Genomic DNA, 23,862 nt, shown 5'->3' on the forward strand with positions numbered 1-23,862 from the left:
AGTGGGGCTGCATTTATGGGCAACGTTAAAGGTCACCAAGAAATTTAGAGCTCTCATTCGACCACCTGACCAAGCCTCCAGTCACAAAACAGTCTTGCTGACCAAGAACCATAACGTATTCTGCCATTTCAGGCCAGCTGGCCTGAAATACAAACAAGCAGCACATTTTTGTAAAGGAAGCTAAACGCATTTTTCTCCCTAAGAGTCCTCCTAGATCTTGCACTCTTAAACACTGAGAAGATTCTGAGATTAGACAGTGCTCTTTGACTGTGAAAGATCAAATAAGAGCATTCTTATAATAGCTAAACATTGTTACACGTGAAATGTATATGAAGAAAATATTCAGCCCTCTTTTACTGCTGCTGATACCACAGAATAATGACAGGCCAAGTAGACTGTCTTGTTTTGTTTTGTTTTTTTTTTTTACTGTGTTCCGTATTACCGTTGATGTGAATTGCTGACCAAAAACCAGGCAATTAATTGCAACAAGCATTAACCACACTAGGCAAGCAACACAAATGAAGCCAATAAAGCAAGCAATATAACGCTTGTTTTTCATTACAGTATCCCTAGAAATTAAAATCGTACCCTAAGAAAAACAGTGCATTTCATGGTGCTCTCAAATTCAAACAGGCTCCTAAAGGCAAGCATTTAAATCATCAGGAAAAAAATTACTACACTTCCATATTAAATTTGTAGCTATTTAAGGAACATCTGGAATATGTGGTTACCTTCATCTGTATCTTCCTCTGCCCAGTACAATCTGTTTTTTGCTGCACTCAAAAGAAAATACTTGAAATTTCATTTGATAATACAAGTATTTATACTTATTATGAAGACATACACAGGTCTAGAGGGTGTCCTTCAAAATAGGGTAGTCAAGTGAAAAACTCATTTCAAACAACACCTCTCATTGAGTTCTGAAGGAATATTCATAACTACTTCAAAAGATTACCACAAGCGACAGTAGGTTTGTTTTATATAAACACAGCACACTTAATTTAATATAAAAATATATTATTTTTAATAAAAGTACATAATACACTATAAACAGCTATGAAAGCACTGTTACAGAGGTAAACAAAAGTCTACGTTAATATTTCAAGTGATAGTTGCATAGAATTTCTTCATGCAACAGTCTAAACTGTAACATTGGTCATGAAATGGACCCAGTAAAATTGAGTCATTTCCTTTCTTCACACTCACATTTATACTCACTTGAAAGGGAAAATAATGTGTTATCACTGATATTGGTTCAAGTTGTTTTTTTATTTTATTTTTTATTTTAAGTGGGCTATCAGAATCAGCGCCTTGCTGAAGAGACTGGGAATCCCATGCCACTCTTTTCAAAGTATTGTTGCAGCATTTTTCTGTATTTCAGATTAGCAGCGTATTAGTTTGTGTGTTAGCAGAATTTGATTTGTCAGACCCACGAGATGAAATATGATCTGAGTTTGACCTCAGTTGGTCTCTACTGTAAACTATAGTGCTGTTTTTTTACATTGAGATTCTGCCATTGCCATTAGTGGGTTCTCTCCAAGTACCACCAAAATTTTCATGTCCTTCACAGTACACACTCTGCCTCTGTTCATTAGTAGTGGGCTTTTCTTCAGGATACACTGCAGACTTATCAGAACCATCCAGATGCAAACTTCCACTCGCAGAACTCCATTCACTGCAGCTTCCTTCATCCCTCTCAGGAGTTCTGGGAAAATCAAAGTCCTGAATTCTTTCATATGTAGTTTGCCAGGTCCCACGTGAGAGGATACATTTATCATCTTTCAAGGCTGTTCTTTCATTTTTACTCTTAAGCATGTGATGAGCTGATCCTGAGATGGCAGGGCCATTTTTAAGTCTAGCAGCATCTACATTTTCTAACTGTCCTTGACAAGCAAGCGAAGGGACACTTGGATTTGCAAAATTACTAGCTGCACACAAGAGTTCTTTGTCTGCATTTACGACGTGGCTGTATTTTTCTTCTCTTCCATCTACATTTGGAAGAAACTTTGACAGTCCATCTCTTCCAGCATTAACAAGATGTTTATAGATATTCCTATTCTGAATATGTGAAGTATCTGTTTCATGAAGCATATGTTGTGCCTCAGTCTGTCTTGCATCAAATTGTTGTCTCAAGTCACGTGGTATGTATTTCTGAACAACTTTATCATTAGCTTCTTCAGGTGTATTTTTGCCACAAGATTTGCCTTCTATATGGTTTGGCCTAGTTTGAGATAGGCAATCTCTTTTTGAGTATTCTACTCCCCTTGGCAGGTCAGAATTTAAGAGCAGAGCTAGAACAGTAGAGAAGGAAATGGATCAAATAAAAGAAAAATTAACAATGAAAGATTAAAAAAAATTATTAATGAGGGAGGGGGTGTTGGCCTTTTTAAAATATAGGTCAAACAGATTCTCAAAATAAGCAGCCTATGTTTACACATCCATTCAGAAGCTCGTAAATACTTAGTACCTCCCTAAACATCTGATTTTGGTTACTATGTGCATTAAACCTACACAGTGAAGAAGAAAATAAATAAATAATCCAACATACCTGAGCAGGTAGTTTTGCACTGCAATGTGTGTCGAAGAGGTGTCTCAAGTCCTTTAGCCATTGTAACAAGCTTGCTAGCAGCATTCATTATTTTCTTTTCAGCTCTACCGATAACCAGAGAACATGAAAAAAATTAAAGATCTCCAGACTCTGCATTTTACATAAAGGTAACAACAGCAAAAGTTGAAGAATAATGAGAAGACAAGGTGTCAGACAGCTCAGCAATTCTCTGCCAGCAAGCTCAGCAGTGACTCCACACCCGTCTCATCAGATCAGGCCAGACTAACACCTGCGCCAACATAGGATGAACAATGCTACTGGACAAACAATGCTATACTCAAGTTGACAGAATTCTTTCAAAACCAAAAGATATCCAGTCATGCAGGAGCTTACCCTTCCTGTTTCCCATTATCAGTAAGAAGCTGTTGAAGACATGTCAAGTAGTACTTCCGCATTTTCCGTGCCGTCTCCTGGCGCTCTCTGAGAACCTCCGACTTAATCATTGCAGCAGCTCTCTCCTTACTTTCACGGATGTAACACAGCATATCACCTACAGAAACATACTGCATTAGGGACAGCTCTGCCACAGTGGGGAGAGAAAGAAAACTACCATCAAAACGACTGCTGAGTAGACCTGCACGAGGGCCCACATTTACCAGCCAACCTCCTGCCCAAATCCACAAGCTGCTGTGCTCCACAGTCTCCACAGTGCTGAAAGACTCAGAGCCAGCCCCTACAAAGCATCGGACACGACAACCTAATTGGCTCATCCTGCATCTCCATCACCATTTAGCTCATGGAAAACACAAGGTTTGGGACAAATGATGGTTGGTACATCCAAGGCTTGTACCATCTGAGAAACAGAAATTAGTGCAACAAAGCAGGGACTGCATAACAAGGCTTCATATCTCACAGTGAAGCTTGTCCAAGGCAACATTCCCCCCACTAAGAAATCAATTGGATGTTCTTAGGTGACCTGGCAGTTAGACTCCCAGGCCAAGTTAATTGAAGGAGGAAAAAGTACCAAGTAAATGATTTTGGTCACACAACCTTTTAACTAAGCCTCTCGTACTTACTCTTTATCTTGCTCACAGATTTAATGTACTGAGCACGCATTTCTTCCAGCCCTTTCACAGAGCCACAGGATGAACAGGCTTTTGAGACACTTCTCTTGGACAGCAACCTGAAAATAATACAAGTCACACAGCCTAAGAGCAGCCTAGACCTTACAAATATTGCCTTGTTCACATTGCTTTTTGAAATACCTTGGTGATGCGCCCATGTCTTTCAGTTTAGCCTTCATCTCAGTGTTTTCTGCAATTAGAGATTCCACAAGCTTCTCGTTTTCTAGAAAAGCAGTAATGAACCATAAAACAATGTACTTCCCTTCATTCAAGCAGAGTTCAACATAAAACATCACAAACTTCTGCCTTAATGTAGAAGACCCTAATGTCAACAAGCATCACCAGTAAACGATCAGCTGAGCCAGATACAAGCATGCAGGAATCAAACACAGCACATTTTGCAGAAGTCTAAGTAAATGAACCCACTGGACTTAGCCTGAGCAAAACATCAATATGCAAGGCCCAAAGCAAAGACTCAGTTTACAGCCATGGGAGCAATGGTTTCCATTTCACTTTGTTAAAGCATGCGTGCACACACCATTACATCCACAGAAAACTGTATCGAGCAAGAAAGGATATAAATGCAGCCAGTCAGGCCAAGACAATTGCAGCTTTCCTTTCTGACTCACCATCCTTACCTTGGACCTGCTCTGACATTGCTCTCTGCTTCCTTACGGAGAGATGAAGACGCTTGTGAGCAGTCTCCAACTCTCTTTTCAAGTCTTGGCACACAGTCTCTTTCTTTTCCAGCTCCTGGCTGCAGTGTTCACAGCACAAAACTTCCTGAGACCAAAGGTTCTTTCTTGCTCCTTGCTGATCTGAAACAACAAATACTAGAAGTCACCCATCACTCAAGGGTCCCAAACGAATCATATGCAACCTTGCTATTTTCACTCTACGCTAAGGAAGCATACCGTGTATGAGTCCAATTTAAGTAATCACAACAGCCTGGTACAGAACCTGCAGCAGCTCCATTCAAGTCACACAGCCTTCCCAGCCTCAGCACGCTCCCGTCAACAATCAGATGCAGAGGTCTCAAAACAGGCAGCAATACGACACTGCGAGGCTGAACTGCCACTTATCTCTCCCCTTATTTATTTATTTTTAAAGCCAACAGCCAAACAGGGCCTGCTGGAGTCAGCTGAAGGAAACTCGCCCAGCTGGGAAGGCTCACACGCGGCTGCGTTGAGTTAAGCTAAGAAATTTACAAAGACTGGGCTACTTCCAGGGGAGCAATGGCTGCTTTCTACAGCCAGCACAGGGAGCTCGAGAGGCAGAAGGGCTGTGTTGCCTGCATTGTTTTGCATTTAATAGATGGTTTGTTATTTTGGTGCTGAAGGAATTCAAGCCGCGTTACAGGCACAAAGCCAAAGACTCTCTTGGGCTTTCTCCCTTTATGTTGTTCGGTTGCACAACAACTCAAATAAACTGAAAGCCCCAGAGACATTGCTGTGCCTCCCATGAAGCTCTTCCCCAGCTACGCAGCCTCCGGTCCTGCCATAGTGCATGGGACAGCTTTGGGAAAAGCTACAGCGCTCAACCCCTCAGCACGTTTCAAGGGCTGGGAGGGAGGTGGGAGCAGGGAGGAGGAGGAGAGAAGCATCACCTAGAGGATTCACATTTCCTCAGCAACTAAATTCTTCCTCAAAAGAACTGGAGAAACTACCTTGCCAGCTGAAGAATCATTCCTGACACAACAGTGCCCTTGATGCAAAGACACAATTCCTTGTATTGCCTTACAACTGTAGATTTTGGGCTTCAAAGCTCTGCTTTAATGCTTTGCTGCTCCAAGACACCATTTGGTCTGCACCCTGCTCACCAGGCTCAGCACTGGCTTGCATACAAACTTTTAAGCACCAAAGGTGAAATTGTTCCTCTATCTACAATCTTATTATCAGACAAATGCATCTCCCTCTACCATCCAAATGTTCACAAGTTCAAGCCTATCAAGCCTAATTGGATAACATACAGCTCTGTCAGAGTGAAAACAAATTCAATACCTCCATCTGTCCCACTTTTATGCCGTCTCTTCAGCCTTCTTTGTGTTTCTCCTTGCTGTCCAATGCTGTAAAAAGGGGATCTTGCCATATCCCCAGTTTCTCCATCACCTCCTTGCATGCAGGAGCATGCTTCTTTATTTGCATTATTCAGTAGTTTTTCATTTTTCTGCAATTGAAAGAACACTGTCTGAAAATCCAACAAAGAGTGAAACAATATGTTCCACAACATACTACTTATTAAAGCTAGGATGAAGATGAACAAGCAATCCAAAGGACTGTATTAGCTCTGATTCTTGCAATCCAGCTGTATTAGTCTTGAACTAGAACTGAAGAGAGCAGCTTGAATAGCGATGGAAACAGGTACTGTTGCATAGAGAATGGTTACTAAGTGTAATTCCCTGTAATAGCACTACCTCATAACACCCAGAGTTTGACTTTGGAACAGCAGTTGAGCCGGAACAGAATATTAAAGACTCTACAGAAGGCATAGCAGTGGACATCTTTTCAGGAAGCTAAAAAAATACAGACAGAGCTCTGAATATTCTGTATCAGATGAGATGTACACTTTTAAATTTGGTTTATTTTTATATCAGCTTGACTTTCCCTGAAGGCAGTTAAAAAGATTAGCCAAAAGTATGCCACTGCATCCCTGAAGATGATTTAATGAGTAGAAATGCAATATCCAATCACTACTGTACAGTTCTGGGTTTCACTGAACTGTAGAGGAATGCCTCCATTTATTTGCTTGTTCGCTCTGACATACAGAAAGAAATTCCTGAATCACAGTACTATAAAACTAAGAAGTCACTGTGAGTTTTTAAGATGCTCCTAACTTAAGACTGTGGATGCATGTCCTCTCCTAATCTGGTTGTCTTCTACTACAAACATTGAGAGTCTCACAATCAAACCTTACCATATCCTTTAAGTTGCTGGACATGGATTTAGCCCTCTCTCAGAGTTCTAAAGGACTTGTTACAAATGACTGCAAACGATGGATTTCCCAATTCTCTGGATCAGGTGGATTTTACACAGTGAGGGAAAACAGGTATGAATCACTCACCTGTTTTCTCACACATCTCTTCTCTAGCTATTATTTATAATTCCCTGAAATATTACCTCTTTCCACTCTTGCTCATGCTTTTCCAGAATTTTGTAAATTGTCCTTCTGTAGGCCTTTTGTAAGCATGCCTTCAGTTTGTCCTTGCAATGATGATTTAATTCAACAGGAGCATCAGAAATTCTCTCCTCCCAAGAGTGCTGACTATAGGCACTTTTAACTAGCTCTTCATGGACTTCTCTCAACAAACACTCAAGCTCAACCAGAGTCTTCTCCTCGTATCGATTAATTTCATCCTGAAGTCTTTTTGTTTCCTGAGCCTCCCAATCTCGCTGCTTTTGGTCTAGTAACATCTTCATTTCTGCCTCCTTCTGAGCAGAGAGATCATTCACCTGCTTTGCAAAATCCTCCTTTGTTGTTGCAAGAACCTCTTTAATCTTGTTTCTGTGGTCATCTAAGAATGATCGGTAGTCTCTCTCATTTTGCTCTTGTATTTGTGTAATTTCTTCTTGCTTTTCTTTGTTCCACTGAGCACGGGCTTTCGCTACTGCTGCTTTGATAGTCACAGGGATTTCTTCTTCCTTTAGCTCTAATTCTTTCTTGAGAGAAACTACCTTATCCTCAAGTTCTCTAATTATCAATCCAGACTTCTCTGTATTCTCACGCTCATTCTTCCATTTTTCTTCATCAGGAGAGAAAGCCAAAGCCAACTGGTTAACAAGTAAAATAGAATCATTATAAATATATGTATATGGCATATACATATTATATAGCTATATATACACACACATACATATAAAATATACAGAATATATACAGTTCACTGAAAAGTTCATACAGCCTTTAATAAAAACATCATTATTAATGCAAAAATAGAAAAGAATATCAATGTAATACTACACTGGAAACATCATTCCTTAGTGATTCCCTACATACATGCATTCACCCATTCTATACAAGATTTAGAAATTCTGTTCAGAACTACACTTATTTTATGCTACCAGCTTTGCTGCAGTTTCTGTCTGTTCCCTTTTTTGCTTTTCTTGTTCTGTCTCCAGATTTACCTTGTACTCTTTTAGGTCTGTTAATTCCTGCAGCGATCTGGCATGTGCTTGGGTTAAAGCTGCCTCAACCTATAAAAAGATTAAAAACAAGAGTTCAGTTGGGACTTATTATTGCTTATGTTTAAAGAAAGTAATACAATCAGACTAGCTGCATCTAGTGGATTTCCAGATGCAAAAGAAGATACCAAAATGATGAGGATTAAACTATCTTCTTTCCATTAAAATGGTGTAAACAAAATTTAGCTTTCCTCAGTTCAAAATTCCTGCAAAGCTCAACCAGCTGTGGTCAAGTGATAAGTAAAAAATTAGAGCTAGAGAAAAAGTTATATGATTCTAATTATTATTTCTAATATAATAAATATCAACTACTGAGCTTGAAGAAAATTAGAGGAAAAGCATATTTTCTTAAAAAATAAAAAAAATTAAAAAAAAATTAAGGTGACCCAGTGGCACGTCTAACTAGACCCAGTCAGCATATTGGCACATGAGAGTTACAGAGACTCCAGGCAAACAGGACAGTCATTTGTTACCTGGCTAGCAAGACGTTTACGGTATTTACTTTCGAGTTTTATTTCAAGTTCTTTTAAGGCCTCTTCAGAGGCCTTTTTTTCTTTCAGAGCCTTCTGGATCTGCAGCTTCTGATCCTCAACAATCCTTGCTAACTCATCAGTTGAAGCATCATTCACACACGTTACTCTATCTGTTTGACTGCTGCAGTCCTTACATTCAAACACAGTTTTTTTAACTTCTTCCAGCCTACTTTGCCATTCTCTTTCTATTTTCGCAATGACATCTTCTTTCTTCTAAGGAAAAAAAAAAAATAGATAGATAGATAGATAGATAGATATAGATTTAAGACATTCTTCCCCAGCATTCTAATATAAATAGAATTTCAATAGTATTTAACAAACAAAGCATTGCTGAAGAGCATCAAAACTTAAACCCTTGGAGGGGCACCTTAGCTGGACCCCTCATCCCCCCCCTTTCCCCTGCACCCTCCAAATTACACCCCCGCTACGCATTTGGTACAGAAGGGGTTCTTTATTTTTCTTCCTTCTTCTATCTAGCTTCCACGGAGAAAGATGTATAACGAACTTGCATAGGAGGACTGAGCCCAACAGAACAGAAAGCTGAACTTTTGACCCTCAGATTAGGGCAGAAAACTGCTGTATGTTACAGCTGTGATTACATGCTGCAGCGCTACTTTATAAAGCCTAATTTTCCAAAGATCACAATCAGCTGTAAAACCTACTGACTTCAGAGGCTTCTGAAACAACAGCTCCTCATCGACCACTTCAAATGCCAGAAGAGCAATACATAAGACTACCACATGTACATATCATCCTTCTCCAAAAAATAAATAAATTCATCCAGTTAAATTAACAAAAAAATTAAAATCCCCAGTACAAGCTTCACACCTCTTTTTCTTCCTTTTCCCAGTGCACTTTGGCAAACGCAACCTCCTTCTCAATCTGCACTTCTTTTTCTTTCTGCCACTGCCTCTTTGCTTCAGCAATAGAATTATTGTATCTCTCCTCAAGCTCACTTCTCAGAATTTTAAGTGATTCTTCTTTTTCTTCTAAAAGCTGTTTCTTGAGCTAGGACAAAAACCACCAGTAATTAATAACAATAATAATAAAATAAAACAATTAAAGCAAGCTTTCACCAGTGAATGATCTGTCTTTAGGAGCCAATATTTTAGGGAAGGATAACTACATGAGAAGGAGTAGCTGCAGGAAGAGTTACCAGTACTGTATTTTAAACCAAGTCTCTGCCCTGAACCATTATAAAGTTGGAATACACAAGAGTGGATTCATCTTAAAAATACTTCAATATGATATGATGCAACAATACCTTATCTTCTCTCATCTGCTGCTCATGTGCAAACATCTGTCTTAAAGTAGTTTCCAAGGTGTCCTTCTCACCACAGACTGCTATGTAACATTCCTTCACTGTGGTCATCTCTCTGTTCAGCTCCTCTATGGTAGCCCTTCACAGTACAAATCACACATTAGCATTCCATTTTTAAACTCACAGGATACTAACTGCTTTGAAAGAGCATTTTAAAAAGCACTAAGGGCCAGACATGAAGCACAGATGTTTCACAGCACTGAAAAAACTGAAAATGCTTACTTCAGCTGCGAGACTGTCTCTTCATAACTTTGAATAAGCTGCTGTTTTTCTGCAGCATACCTCTGCATCATGTCTTTCTCAAACTGGGCTTTTGTATCCTCATGGTGTTGCTGATATGTTCTTTCACACCTACGATTTCAAGAAAGGAAAACACTGCCTACGTGAAGAATCCTCTTCAAAATAGGGTTCAGCTTTTGTTTCAGAAAGAAGCTACATTTCCAAAGCAGACTCTCCTCATGAACACATGCAGGATCAAAGTTCACAAAAGAAACTAAACAGTGTTAACGGACTTAACCTGTCAATGGCTTCTTGTTTATCCTCATCAAATTCTTGAACCATCTTTCTCATCTGACAGCAGAGATCCTGGTTTGAGCTTCTCAGTTTTTCCTCATTTTCTTTCAGTTCTTCAATAGTCAAAGCATGGTTCTGCACAAAAAGGAGTCAAGGAGCAGGTGAGCTTTAAGGCATCTTCTATAAATGCAGATTTGGGGTTTGATTTGTTTTGTTTTTTGTTTGTTTTTTTAAATAGGAATGCAAAGCATTTTTGTCTCACCTGAACTTCTCTAAGCAAAGTTTCATTTGCCTTTCTGAGTCTCAAAACTTCTTCCTTAAGATTATCAGAATCTAACAGACTGGCCACCAAAGCATCGTTTTGATTTGTCACTGGCTAAAAAATAAAATTGAGATGATAACTTTCGAAAGGTACGTGCACTCTAGAAACAGATTCCTTAAAAAGAGTTACAACTGTATTTTACTTACAGAAAGCAAAACCAAGCAAGAAGGAAAGTACAGCAGTGCAATAACAGTATCACTGTTACTCTTGAAAAGTTTCATAATGCTATTCCTAAAAGTACATACTTGACATTGTGTTTGTTAGCTGACTGCTGTTATCCAGCTGAGATTAGACCCCTGAAACAAACTATATTTCTGTCCCACACCCAGGTCAGAACACACAGATTACAAAAGAGCTTATTACAACTCCAGTCACATCACAATTTGAAGTTGTGTGTCTCTTGACCACGTGATTAACATTAAAGAGATTCTGCATGTATCACAATTTGTCTGGGTCGAAAAGGACCTTTAAAGATCATCTAGTCCAATCCCTGCCATAGATAAGGATAGTTCCCACAAAACCATCCCTTCTAACCTGACCTTGAATACTTCCAGCAATGAGGCACCCCCAACTTTTGAGCAACTTGTTCCAGTGCCTTGCAACTATCATAAAGCAAAGAATTTTTTTCCTTGTATGTAACTTAAATCTATTATTTTCTCAACTCAAAGCATTATCCCTTATCCCATCACTACATGTCCTTGCAAAAATCTCTTCATCTTTCTTATATGCAAAACTTAAGTACTGAGAGGCTGCAACAAAGCGCCCTTGGAGCCTTCCTTTCTCCAGACTTAACCCCAGCTCTCTCAGCCTTTTTTTCAAAGAGAAGCTCCAGACACAGGTGCTCCGGCTCTGAACATTTCTGTGGCCCAGTCTAACAGGTCTATGCCTTTCTTGTGCTCCAAGTCCCAGAGCTGGATGCAACACTGAAGGTGGGGTCTTACAGTGGTAGAGTAGGTGGGGAACAATCACCTTTCCTTAGCCTGCTGGCCATGCCTCCTTTTATGCAGCCCATGAAAGGACTGATCAAATTAGAGAGCAAATGCCATGAGAAAGCAATGTGTTTTACATCACATCAATTACACCACCACTGGGATAAATAAAACCTACTGCCCACAGTGAAATTTAGCTTTTGTTAAAAAAGCACAGTGGCTTACTTGCCTGCACTATCAGGAAAGTAAGTTACTGTATCAGAACTCACTTAAAAAGACATATTCTGCCCAAATTATGCTATTCAGTTTCTTTCTTTCTCGCCACAGATACAAAACAAGGTATCACCAAAGCAACAATATTTCCCTTAAGATCAAAGACAAATGTACTTAATTGCTATGAATTACTACATAACTTTTTTTTTTTTGTCCCGTTTTCATAAGAAATTTTAATGTTGCTTTGGTTTATTAAACCACAGTATAAATTCCAAGGACTTGAAAAATATGTGAAAGAACAAACCTCCAACTCTTTTGATGCTTTTTCTGCTTTCAACAACTGCTTGAATTCCTCTAACTTCTTCTGGCAATCTTCAAGATCATTTTGTAATTGAGTAATTTGGTTTCTCTTCGTTTTATTACTGCTCAATAAGCGTTCCAGTTCAGCTTTTAATTCTACAATAATTTCATCTTTAGAGAGTTCTTTATCCATGTCTCTGTTCTGTATTATACTATTAGGGAAAACATAACCAGTTCAGTATTTAGAAAACAAAACACTTATCCAGAAGTCAGTCTTAGCAAGAAGAGCAAATGATACTACCACACAGAAGTTCAGCTCTAAGAAGTATGAGTAAAAAGAATGAGAGAACATGAAAACAAAAGCCTCATGCTTTTTCATTAAGCTGCAATTAACGTACAGAAAACACGTTCGTTCTGCTGTTTCTCCCAGAAGATCCATTCTCACATGACACAAAGTACTTCAAGATGACTTGCTATAGAGACAGCATGGGCATGAAGAAGTAACATGGAATCTTTGAGCAAAACCATGAACACAATCCATACAATTGGTAAAATAGTTATCCGTGAGCATAATCCATGCAAGCAGGAAAATAGAATTTTTCCACAGTTAAAGATATGTCTGCCTGTTGTCGAGAAATTCAGTGGCACTCCATATGCAGACCAATTACTCAAGTATATTGCTACATTCCCTATAACATATTTCAGATTTTACAAGAAGATTTAATGAAGCAGAGTTCAAGTCCCGAAGAACACAAGGCTAGTCTCCCATGCCATGCAACAGACTGCTTCTTAAGCATCACAAGTGAAAAAACTCCTTACTTTGTTGCACATCTTAAATGCTTTCTACTGAACTCTCATGGCAATTGATTAAAAAAAAAAAAAAAAAAAAAAAAAAAAATCACTCCAGAAACACCAAAAAGGAATCACACTCAAGGAACAGTAACACAGTTCTTGTGAAACCTGAGTATGCATTAAGCAGTGATGAGGCATTCAGTGTACACTTTGAATTCAAATTCCTATTTCTCCAATTACCTGGGGATACAAGCAGTATCCATTACAAAAAAAAAAAAAAAAAAAAAAAAAAAGGAAGTAAAAAACTGAATTTACACATTACTTGTGTAAGTTATGGAAGATTTTAGATTTTTTTTTTCCCCCATAAGAATTACTCAGTACCTGCAGAACCTTGAGTTATTCATGGTGGCTTTTTTAATCCCCAAATCTACACAGGAATCACTGAGGTTTGTATGCAGCTCTCCACCTGCATCATTCAAAAATACTCCAAGTTTGGCAGCAGATTCATACAAAGTTATTTCTTCCTTCAGTTCCATTAATTCATCCTTAAAAGAACAGACAAAAAATTACAGAGCTGAGAAACTCCAAGCAAATGTATCAAGAGAATGATTCTTACAAAGAAAACAAATACATGGAGTTATTCTTTCTATACACTAGTTGTATTTTCTTGAGTGTTCTATTTTTTTTTTTTCCTTTTTAACATCAATCATTTTGATAGCAAAGTGTAACATACAACAACTACAAATTAATCAGTTAATATTTTCTGTTGCTCAGTACATTCTATTGATCTTATGGTTCATAGATGAAATTAAATATTAGTACTTCTTTCCCTGTGATGCCCTGTTGTTCATTTTACCGTATAAAAAGCACACGCAGTTTATACTCCAATACCTATTAGGGTCCCTCGCTTTAAGATGATAGATCTAGAGAGATCACTTATTGAATTGGAAACACAGACATCCAGTAGTATTTAAGAGGACTCCTTAGTATTTCTTCTTGATGGCACATCAAAAAATTTCAGAAAATAAAACCCACAATCTTCCTTCTAGGCCAACTTATGACATTCCCAACACATTGAATTTATGTGCTTCCCTTTCCACAAGCAGGTCAGACGCACAATATCAGACTTGTACACATGTATATATACACACACAGACACACACACAAATATGTATATGAAACCACCAGCCTGTCAGCTATAATGCTCACCTCCCTAAAATCAAAACCTAATTAAATGTGAAATATTTAATAAAAGAAATTAACCTGCAAAGCCTTGTTCAGGTTATTGCTTATCATGTGCGCAGACTGAGCTTGTTGCAACTGAAACCGTAACTGATTTGCCTCCTGTATGGAGCCTATTGCAGGGAAGAAAAGAAATAAAAACAAAAAAACAGCAAAGCATAAATATTAAATATGCAAGAAAGACCAAGTGATCTAAAACAAAACAAAACAAAAACAAACAAAAAAGAAAAAAACAAAGAACAATGGCACCAAACAGATGAACTTGGGCTACTACTGTTCTCCAATTTAAGTGACAGTTTGAATTCAACTTTGGGAACTATGCTGACTTAATTGTTTCAGAATTTTTATTGTAGCTTTAAAACAAATACCATGAGAAGCAAGATGTGCCAAAGGTTTGCTTTCTGTGTAGCTCATTAGAATTTAGAAAAAAAAAAAAAAAAACAAAAAAAAAAGCCCACACCAAACTGTGCAAAGTTAGCAGGAACAGGACAGCCTTGGAAAACAGGACACTTCTGGCTCCTCCAGAGATAAGGAATTTTGTTCTAAGAGTTTGCCAATTTACTATTGGTGTAAGGCTTTTGATGAATAAGACATGGAGGAAAAGGTCATGATGATTTTCCAGCTGGCAGTTATACTCTTAAAAATCGTTTATATAGTTTCTACATTATACACAGCTAAAAGTTTGTCTCCTCCTCCATCCTCACCACCATGCTCTCTCTGGAGAGACTTTTCTTCCAGATTACCACAGTTCTCAAGCAGAACATACACTTAAATCCAGGATCTGGTAAGAAAGGCATTTCAGTAAGTTATGTTGTCCTTTCCTAAAAAGCAAACAACTATTAAAACACTTCCATATCTAATAGGAGGCACAATACATACATATAATGAGCAGAAAATTCTATACACTGTTCCTACTGATAGGAAATTGTCAAGAAGCAGTCTCCAGCTGCAAGAAAACTTCTTCAACATTTGCATTTAGAATAGCAATTCACACTGAGTTTTTTATTGTACAACAGTAAAGCTCTGCTTCACAAAGACCTAACTAGTGAAAACCACATCATGGTTGCTCATGTTGAAACTTCTCAAGGATTAAAAGCTTTAGTTCTGCAACTACTATATATATATATATTTTTTTTTTACACCAGCTTTTATTTATTTCAACTACAGAATTTGTGAGTAGACATCTATTCCAAATGAAACTTGAAAAGGCATGTAAGAAAAATGAATAAATAGATTTTAACAACACAAAATGACATCTACCCAAGCTTCCACTGATTTAATAGTGGATATGTTTTAAATGTGCTTGACAGTACAAGGTACTAAGCATGTAAAGGCTGAAATTGCCAGGTACATGCTGACAGATCAGCTGCTATTGACCAATTCACATCAGATAACACTAAAGTATTTCTTAAAATACTTTTAAGTGAAGAATACTTCCGTGGTAGCATAACATTTGTTTAGTGGTCCACTATACATATAGCTTGATGTTGAACACAGACTTGCAATGTCATGCTTTAGTTGTTTCTGTAGGGAAAGATATGGTGTGAGGAAAAGACTTGCCTGTTTGCAGTAAGTTTGCACACTGCTTTTGGCTTTCCTCAAGACTTCTTGTCAATCGATTTATTATTTCAGTTTTTTCACATTTGGTTTCTTCCAGCATTTTTTCAAGTTCCTTAACACGCTCTCCTAGATTTTGGCAAAGCTCTTTCTAGGAAGAAAAATTATTTTTATTCGAGCAACAAACACCCAACCATCCAAAATAGACAAGTGACCTCCCAGAGCAACTAAGTTTCCACAAAGAAACAGTAAGTATACACATATAAGAACAAACATGGATGCAAACTGTCCTGTGCTTCCTAGAGCAGTGTGTTCTTAGCACGTCAGATAGGCCCTGTAATTACTAGTCATTACTAGTGATGCACTAGTTACTAGTGATACAAGGTGTCACCACTACAAGCTAGACTCAAAACAGCAGTCCATGGATAGGGGAGATCTGAATTCCCCATCAAAGAAAAGGTCTGAGATGCAGCACTTAGCAGGTTAAGTAATACACACTCTCTTTTGGGATAGGAAAAGTGTAATCATTCTGGATTTCTCAGAATCTGGACAAAACACCAAACCAGATCTCTAAATCACAACACTCAATAAGCTGAAGCCTCCAAGCTCTAGCCACCCAGAGAAAAAAAAAAACAAAAAAACCTTTCCCTTGCAACATGATAACACCAGGCCCCATTCAAGTTTGAAGTTGGTTGAGCACATTGCCAATCTTGGCTACATTGTTCTACCACACTCACCACACAGTCTGGGCTTGGCACCTTCCAACTTCCATAAGGCCAGGCCAATAAAAAATGGCCTACATGGGTAACATTTTCCTAGCAATGATGCCATCATAGCATCTGTGAAACAGTGAGTCACTTCCATTGGAACATATTTTTACAAGCAAAACAAGTAGTTGCAGGCAGTTCATCACCTGCAAAAATGTGTAGCTAATGGTAGCAACTATGTTGAAAAACAGCATTTGGTAGCTGAGAATTTGCTTTATCAAAGTGGTGTTGTGCTCTTTGTATCTGCTGTAGTTTCTATGGAAATAAACAGGAGACATTACTTTCAGAGCAACCTGTGCATTTCATGGCATAACAGACTGTTACTGTGTATCAGATAACCACATGTCGCATGATTATAAAACCCAGTCTAAGTAGTACTTCTCTTTCCCAGATTCCCAGGTATTCAACTCAAGAAAAGACTGTGCATAGGAATAAGGTTCAGGAGGGACATTAAGACAATGAAGTCTTGCCTCCTCTGGTAAAGCAACCTTCTCTGCATCTGTTATATAGGCCGTTGTAACTTCTAACTGTTTAGTGATGTTTATAGACACATATCACACAGGCTTCATAACACTGAGACTTGCACAGTATTTTCTTCCTCTTCAACTAACACCTTCCATATGGAGCTCTTCAGATTATAAACCCAGAGCATTCAGAAGAGTACTCAGTACCCTGAAATAATTTCTCACCTGCTCCTGTAGTGCAGATTTTGTAGTATCAAGTTTCTGCTCTAATGATAATACTTGCTTCTCATGCTTCTGCTTGAGTGCTGTAACAACAGCATCATGCTGTTCTCTGGCTCGCTGAAGAGTGTCTGAACGCTGAAGTTCTAACAGCTGCTTCTGCATGCTTTCCATGGCTACTTCTGCCACTCTGGATTGCTTCAATATCTGTAGGGATAGCATTAGAGTAGCTCACATTTTACCTTTGCTCCAATGTTCTGTGTGTCAACTCAGTTCTTTTGTGCAAGAGTTGCTAAAATTCTTGATGCTGTCTGGATTTTAATACAAACTATTTTTCCACCAATACACCCCACTGATTCATCTGGGATCATAACACGCTGCACGCCAGGAGACTGGCACTTACTTTTAATGTGACTGCACTACAAATATCCTGTAAAGATCTTTCACAATAAACAGTTTAATAATATGTACAGTACCTGCTCCTCATTGGTAGTAAGAGTCTGAATTTGAGTTTCAAGCGCCTTTATTTGGCCTTCAAGATACACTTCCCGTTCTTTTCCATTCTGATAGAGTTTTTGAGACTCATGAAGACTAACAGCCAAACCATCCTTTTCACCTTTAGAGAGAAGAACAATAATTCTGTGAGAAACACAGCTGAACACCCAACAACTTCCTGGAACATCACTGTTCAACATCCCTGCTCTACAGAACAATTGTCTGTGAGCCTTCCACCTCATACTGTAGGCAATAAGCAGAAGACAGAAAAGTTCAGTTGGGCTTTGTCCACTGATAGCTGGATGGATAGTGGTATTGTACACTCAGAACTCCCACAGAAACAAGTCCTGTTCTGTTAGCACGAGGAACTAGCATGATCCCTTAAAACTTGTGAAGGGAGAAACAATTCCTTTGAAGGAACAGCCAAGACATCAAAATGGTTGACAGCTGAAATTCTCCCTCCTTTGCTCCTTTCACATCCTGAAAATTACATTCTTAATTCCGCACGCTTATGATTCTTCTTTGTGTACTCCTAATGAAAACTGAGGCAAAAATAACCACCGACCTATAACATAGCTTTGATCGTTTTGGAAGTCCTTCTCTATAAGGATTGGAGCTTTTGGAGAGGGTCCAGAGGAGGGTCACAATGATGACTAGAGGACTGGAGTACCTGTCCTACAAAGATGGGATAAGGAAGTTGGACTTGTTCAGTCTGGATAAGAAAAGGCTTTGGGGAGGCCTCTTTACAGCCTTCCAGTATTTAAGGGAAGATTATAAACAGGATAGAAATCAACTTTTTACATGGGTAGATAGTGATAATATGAGGGCAAATGGTTTTAAACTAAGGGAGTGGAGATTGAGATCAGATGTCAAGGGAAAGTTTTTCCACAGGGAAGGTGGTGAAGTGCCGGCACAGGCTGCCCAGAGGGATCTTGGAGGTCTCTCCCAACCCAAGCCATTCTCTGACTATGAAATTGGTTGTTAAACTAGACATTAGCTCTCTTCCCACAACAGATGCACATTTATCCTACTTTTCAGTTGTTGTGCTTTTAGCACACTACTTAGGTAAACTTCTCATTTTTCTGCATATTTCTGATGCTAAACACATGGGAATTCTGCAATACAGTGGTGCTCCTGAGAATCAGTGCAGAAAAAGTTAGGACAAGTTAGGCAAATAGGCACCCATTAAAGGAATTTGCTTCAAAGGAATGATGGAGAAGAGAGGTAGGTCCACAAAATCCCAAATCAAGTTTACAAAGACATTCAGTTCTTGGAGAGATACTACCTAAGTCAAAGCATCAGAATAAACAAGTTGTTAGATACAGATAAAATCTAAAATCAGATATCAGTACAATATTTTACCTGTGATGATTGAAAGCTGATGGCTCAAATACCTAATCTGCTGTGCACTCTTTTCTAGCTTTTCATTAAGTTCTTCCACTCGTCTCTCTCTTGCTTTGCTTAGAGCTTTAAGTTGAAGAATCTGCATATTCTCTGAAGAATCTGCCAGAAGTTCAAATAGAGCATACCAACAAGTTAGTGCAGTCAATTAAACAAGTTGGGATCATAAGCATTTCTTGACACAATATAGCTTTTCCATAAAGAGCCAAATTCACTGTTAGTTCAGAGAAGTGCATTATTTTTTATCCATGTTTGATTCACATTACTCAAATAGCTCTGTTGGATTTGAACTCCATTGTTCTGAGCAAAATAAAACAACATATTTATGATCAACATCTGATATGTATAACCTGCTGTTGATTTCCAGTGGACTTTTAATACAAGTTTCAATTCTGTTTCAAGTCTATATAGAAACTGCTTACTTTCTTCATTGCCTGAGAATTCGTGTTGCAAATCTTCAAACACTTCATTTCTTCTCATTCCTTCTTGGGTTACTGGAATTTTTTTATGAACATCATTTTGGTAAGGTTTATACATCACTTTGTAAGATTCTGCTGATTGGCCACTAACAACTTCAGATGTAGCAAACGGCTGCTGTGACAATATATAAGAATAAAGAAATGAGAGCTACAACTGTAGAATTCCTCAATTAAAATATTTTTCCTTTTTGTTTTACTGGTTAATATCAAGAAGAGCTTTAGTAGCTCCTCTTCTCATTTACAGGATCCTATACAGGATATTATTCAACTGTGATAAAAACCGTAACAAAGGCTTCTGCTTTAGCCTTCAATTTCAACTGAGTAAACACATGCTTCAGTTCACCACATTCATTCCTCCTCATGGACTTCTGGCTAGCCAACACGAAGAAAAAAAATTGTAACGTGGACATATAAAAAACTCAGATGTTTAACACTTTCCTGTTTTAATATGCAAAATTGATTACAGAAGCCTTATATCATTGTTTCAACTAATAATAACAGATTAAAGGCATCTGGAAATATTACTATCAGCAGCTAAAGCCTATGAAAATTTTCACCAAGTCAGAAAAATACATCAGCTTCTAAAATACCTTAAGATGTTCCTTTGGAGCATCGGGAAAGTTTATTATTTGATTCTGTTGACTGTTAAATTCTGGATTATGGCCATTAGTGTACGGTCTGAAGTTCTCAGGAAGATGATATAAATTGCTCTGTTGGTAGCAACCTGGAGCATTAAATCCATCTCTATCAAGATAGACATCATCTGGATCTTCTTGACTGTTCTGGCCAGAGTAATCTTCTTTCACATCATATAAATGTTTCATCTGTTCACTGTTATGTAGGCCATTCCAATTCTTGGCATGTTTTTCAACATGGTCATTTTGCTGGTCACACAAGAATTGGTCAGGGTACAGATTTTGTCCTTGTTCATAACCCTATAAATGAATAAGAGAATTAACATTTGCTCTCTGAAAACTCAAAATTTTTCTTACCAACTGTCAAAGTAGAACTATTTCAGATGAATAGCAGAGCATGCTGCCTATGGTAAAATTACTTCTCTAGTGTATTTAAAGAATATCTAGTATGTAATCATCCACAAGTAGTCACTATTCATTATATCACAGTTTACACAAACTTACATTTTGAGCATCAGTTATCAATAGATGATCATTCCACCTTCCACCAGGCTTTCGAGCTTCCTGTGATCTAGAAAAAGACAAAAAGCTTAGTTACAGTACTCAAAAAAAAAAAAAAAAAAAAAAACACCAACACAACAAATACAAAAGCCCACTTCATTAAATTAAGAGGTGCCCCAACCATACTACAGTACAGCAGGCCTTTTACTTAAATTGCTTTCCATACACCTCTTCTAGTAGGGTGTATGGCGATAGAGCAAGTGGAAATAGCTTCAAGCTCAAAGAGGGTTTATTATGGTTGGATATAAGGAAAAAGTCTTTTAGAGTGAGAGTGGAGAGGCACTGGAAAAGGTTGCCTACAGATGTGGTGGATGTCCCATTCCTGGCGGCTTTCGAGGCTGGATCAAGCCCTGACCAACCTGATCTACCTGTGCATGCCATCATTCATTGTAGGGGAGTTGCACTAGATGATCTTTAAAGGCCCTTTCCATCTCTAAGGATTCTACGGTCAGCTGAGATTTGGTTCTATTCTCAAAAGCATGACTTACTTAAGAAATAATTTAAAAAATATAGTACAAGCCTTACTGCTCCTCAGTCTCATGAACGCTAGAGTCCGAATAGCTGGAGAGCTGGTCTCCACTGTCCTCCAGCATATCATGGGGAAGGTCTGTCAACAGCTGTTGCAACTGAAACAGAACAAACAACATGCATTCAACTAAAGTCTGGCAGACATATATTAAATAAGCTGCTAGCACAAAATCCTGGTTTTCTTCCTTCATAGAAAAGAAGTCACTCGTTCACAGACTTATATCCCACAAGGCTTCACAGAGTATTTATTAACCTAGTGATTTTTCTAGTAGATCTTTTCCTAACAAGAGACAAGCTAAAGGCCACCACGTAGATGTGGTGAATAGGGAATGAGGAAGTGATTCTTCATTTTTCTTAGATTGTCAGATTACAGCTATTGCCAAGTAATTACAATACGTGAAAAAGCTATGAACAATGCAAAAAGTAGGTGACAGCAGCTTTTAGCATTCTATCTACTGCCTGGGCAAGAGATGATCAAGGCCTTCCAGCCTCTACACGTAACATTACAGGGCTCCAAAACACAGCCCACACTGTTTTACGTTCTCTTTATAAGAGTAAAATGTAAATTAAAAAATAAAAAGGACAATAAATGGTGGGATACTAGTTACACAAGCCTTCAGATTAACTTTTTTTTTTAACCTCTTGCTCTCTCGCATAGTCCTCTTGGTCATAGTCTTCATCTTCGTGCTGAGTCTGTAGAGCTCCACTATCAAAGTCGAGGGACATTGTGCTCTAACAGTATTTTCCAGTACCCAGGAAAACCTATTACGAGACACGAAAATATCACACATGAGGAAAAAGAAAGAAATATATTCCAAAAAGCTCCTAAACTAAGGAGCCAAACAGAAAAATGCCATTTTGAAAGTAACGTTGCACGTGAGATGTATCATTGACTTGAATTTGTTTTCCGGTATGAGCGATACTTCTAAGAATTCGCTATTTAAAGCCAATTACCCGAACGCTTTCATCACGAAGCTACTATAACTCACTTAAGGTACTCTTGCTTCATTTATTCTTAGGCACGGATCGCGCTCCGCTCTAAGCAGAAGCAGACTACAGCTCGGCGAAGGGCTGTGCCGGCTCCAGGTGAAAGCGCTTTGCGGCGAGACCAGCAGCCTCAGCATCACTCCGCAGCCGGCTGGGCCCCGAGACGCGGTTCCGCCCCGCAGGCCGGCCGCATCCGGAGGCCCGGCTCTCCCTCAGCGCGGCGCCGGCGCTCCGCAGCCACGCGCAGCGGGAAGAGCCTCCCAGCCGGCCTCCGGGAGAAACGAAAGGAGCCGAACAGCGGGCCCGACCACCGCCGCCACTCACCTGAGGCGCGGGGAGAGACGACCGCCCGCTTCCCCTCCAACACAACGACGGCGACCCCGCCGCTTTTCCGCATGACAACCGAACGTGCGCCCGCCGCTCTGACAGACAGCCGCGTGCACCAACCAGCAGCCGGAGCGGCGCCGGATCGCGGAGCAGGAAGAGGCGAGAGGCCTCTGCGCAGCGCCCCGCCCCGCCCCAGCCGCGCTCGGCTGCGCTGCAGACCCGCCGATCTGATTGTTTGAAAGCAGGCGCGCGTGGCCGCGGGAACGGGTCTAGCGCGCTGATTGGCTAAGCGACCGACCAATGGCTCCAGCCTGTTTGCGGAGAGGCGGGCTTTTTTTTTTTTTTTTTTTTTTTTTTTTGCGGAGGACTGCGCGCGCACGGCGGGCGGGCAGCGGCGCCATCTCGCAGCGGGACGTGGCGGTTGCCCGGCAACAGCGCGGTGGCGTCATCAGAGCGGTGCCCTCCTGACGTCACAGCCCGACGGGGCGACGTTCCGTGATCGTGACCGCGTCATGATGCGAGCTGGCAGCAGAGCATATGCATTTCACACCGTAGAGTGTATTTTGAGGGGCTGCTGTCACCCCACTCGTCACACAGCTGCCACGAGCTGACCCCTTGTCCCCTCGCCGCGCTGTGCTGGCAGGGTGGCAATGGCACAAGATATCCGCATTGCCAGGCATTCTCACCTGAAGCCCTGGAAGGGCACAGCCGAAAAATGGCTGCGCTCAGGGGGCTGTGTGGAAGGAGCCGCATGGCTTCCAGGCCTGGCCACAATCTATTTAAAAAAAAAAAAAAAAAAAAAAGTTTCTGTGAGCTCACAAACTCCTTATGCAGAATAGCCTGCAGCAAACATCCAAAATAAATTAAAAAAAAAAAAATCACTTTTTTTTGAACAATGAATGCTTTGTTCAGCGATGAGGAAAATATGTAACAGCTCCATCTGGTGACACTTAGCCTCAGCTGTAAGAAGTATCCTGCCCAACAGCTGAAAATGGAAGCTGGGGTTGGGGAGAGGCGGCTCAGTCATTTCTTGTAGTATTTTTATTGATGGAAGCAAGCGGATACGCCTGTTAATGTGTTTCAGTGAAATTTATAGGCACTTTGAAATGGAATTAACATGCTAAGCCTTGTAAATGGGGCTTTATAGGGAATATTAGCTGTTTTTCCCAGGGGTGCTAGTAACCATTACAACAGAGATTAACCAATGCTTGCAATTTCCTCGGCATTTCCACTAGTAGTTTTAAATGAAGTCTAAATGAAGTTATTTTAAAAAGAAGTCTGTGTGTGCCAAAAGTTCAGAGTAACCTCCTCAAGATGGGTATTTTGGAAAAGTTTCCACAAAAAAAGATTATTTTTAATTTGCATAAGTTTTTAATTTTTAATTTGGCATAAGTGCATGGGAGATGGCATAATTTACAGGAGGTGAT

The 23,862-nt window shown here is 39.5% G+C and overlaps 1 protein-coding gene across 1 annotated transcript; it reads right to left on the minus strand.

Annotated features, from left to right (window-relative positions):
• Window positions 1-1,000: 1,000 nt before the first annotated feature.
• CEP152 (centrosomal protein 152) lies at window positions 1,001-22,658 on the minus strand. The gene is made up of 28 exons (XM_085233709.1): window positions 22,433-22,658; window positions 21,761-21,883; window positions 21,119-21,219; window positions 20,537-20,603; window positions 19,988-20,332; window positions 19,341-19,512; window positions 18,880-19,020; window positions 17,499-17,638; window positions 17,029-17,229; window positions 15,576-15,723; window positions 14,037-14,128; window positions 13,155-13,318; window positions 11,986-12,193; window positions 10,480-10,593; window positions 10,222-10,352; window positions 9,927-10,055; window positions 9,648-9,783; window positions 9,212-9,391; window positions 8,324-8,596; window positions 7,794-7,862; window positions 6,789-7,439; window positions 5,673-5,838; window positions 4,302-4,490; window positions 3,814-3,895; window positions 3,625-3,731; window positions 2,942-3,098; window positions 2,549-2,652; window positions 1,001-2,291 (listed from the first exon to the last, which is right to left on the minus strand). Exons 2-28 carry the CDS (start codon window positions 21,845-21,847, stop codon window positions 1,498-1,500), a joined length of 5,148 nt encoding a protein of 1,715 aa, XP_085089835.1. The 5' UTR covers window positions 21,848-21,883; window positions 22,433-22,658; the 3' UTR covers window positions 1,001-1,497.
• Between the last annotated feature and the right edge of the window lie 1,204 nt (window positions 22,659-23,862).

The sequence above is a fragment of the Meleagris gallopavo genome, chromosome 12 (genome assembly GCF_905368555.1).
Source record: "Meleagris gallopavo chromosome 12, MGAL_WU_HG_1.1, whole genome shotgun sequence".
Taxonomy (NCBI): domain Eukaryota; kingdom Metazoa; phylum Chordata; class Aves; order Galliformes; family Phasianidae; genus Meleagris; species Meleagris gallopavo.

Bases quoted from the DNA above. Each gene is read 5' to 3' on its own strand.
- CEP152 (XM_085233709.1), bottom strand. From the start codon at position 21,847: ATGTCCCTCGACTTTGATAGTGGAGCTCTACAGACTCAGCACGAAGAT. The intron at 21,220-21,760 runs GTTAAAAAAAAA...GTTCTGTTTCAG, and splicing joins ACTATGCGAGAGAGCAAGAG to TTGCAACAGCTGTTGACAGA. The intron at 12,194-13,154 runs GTACTGAGTAAT...TTTCCCTAATAG, and splicing joins AATAACTCAAGGTTCTGCAG to TATAATACAGAACAGAGACA.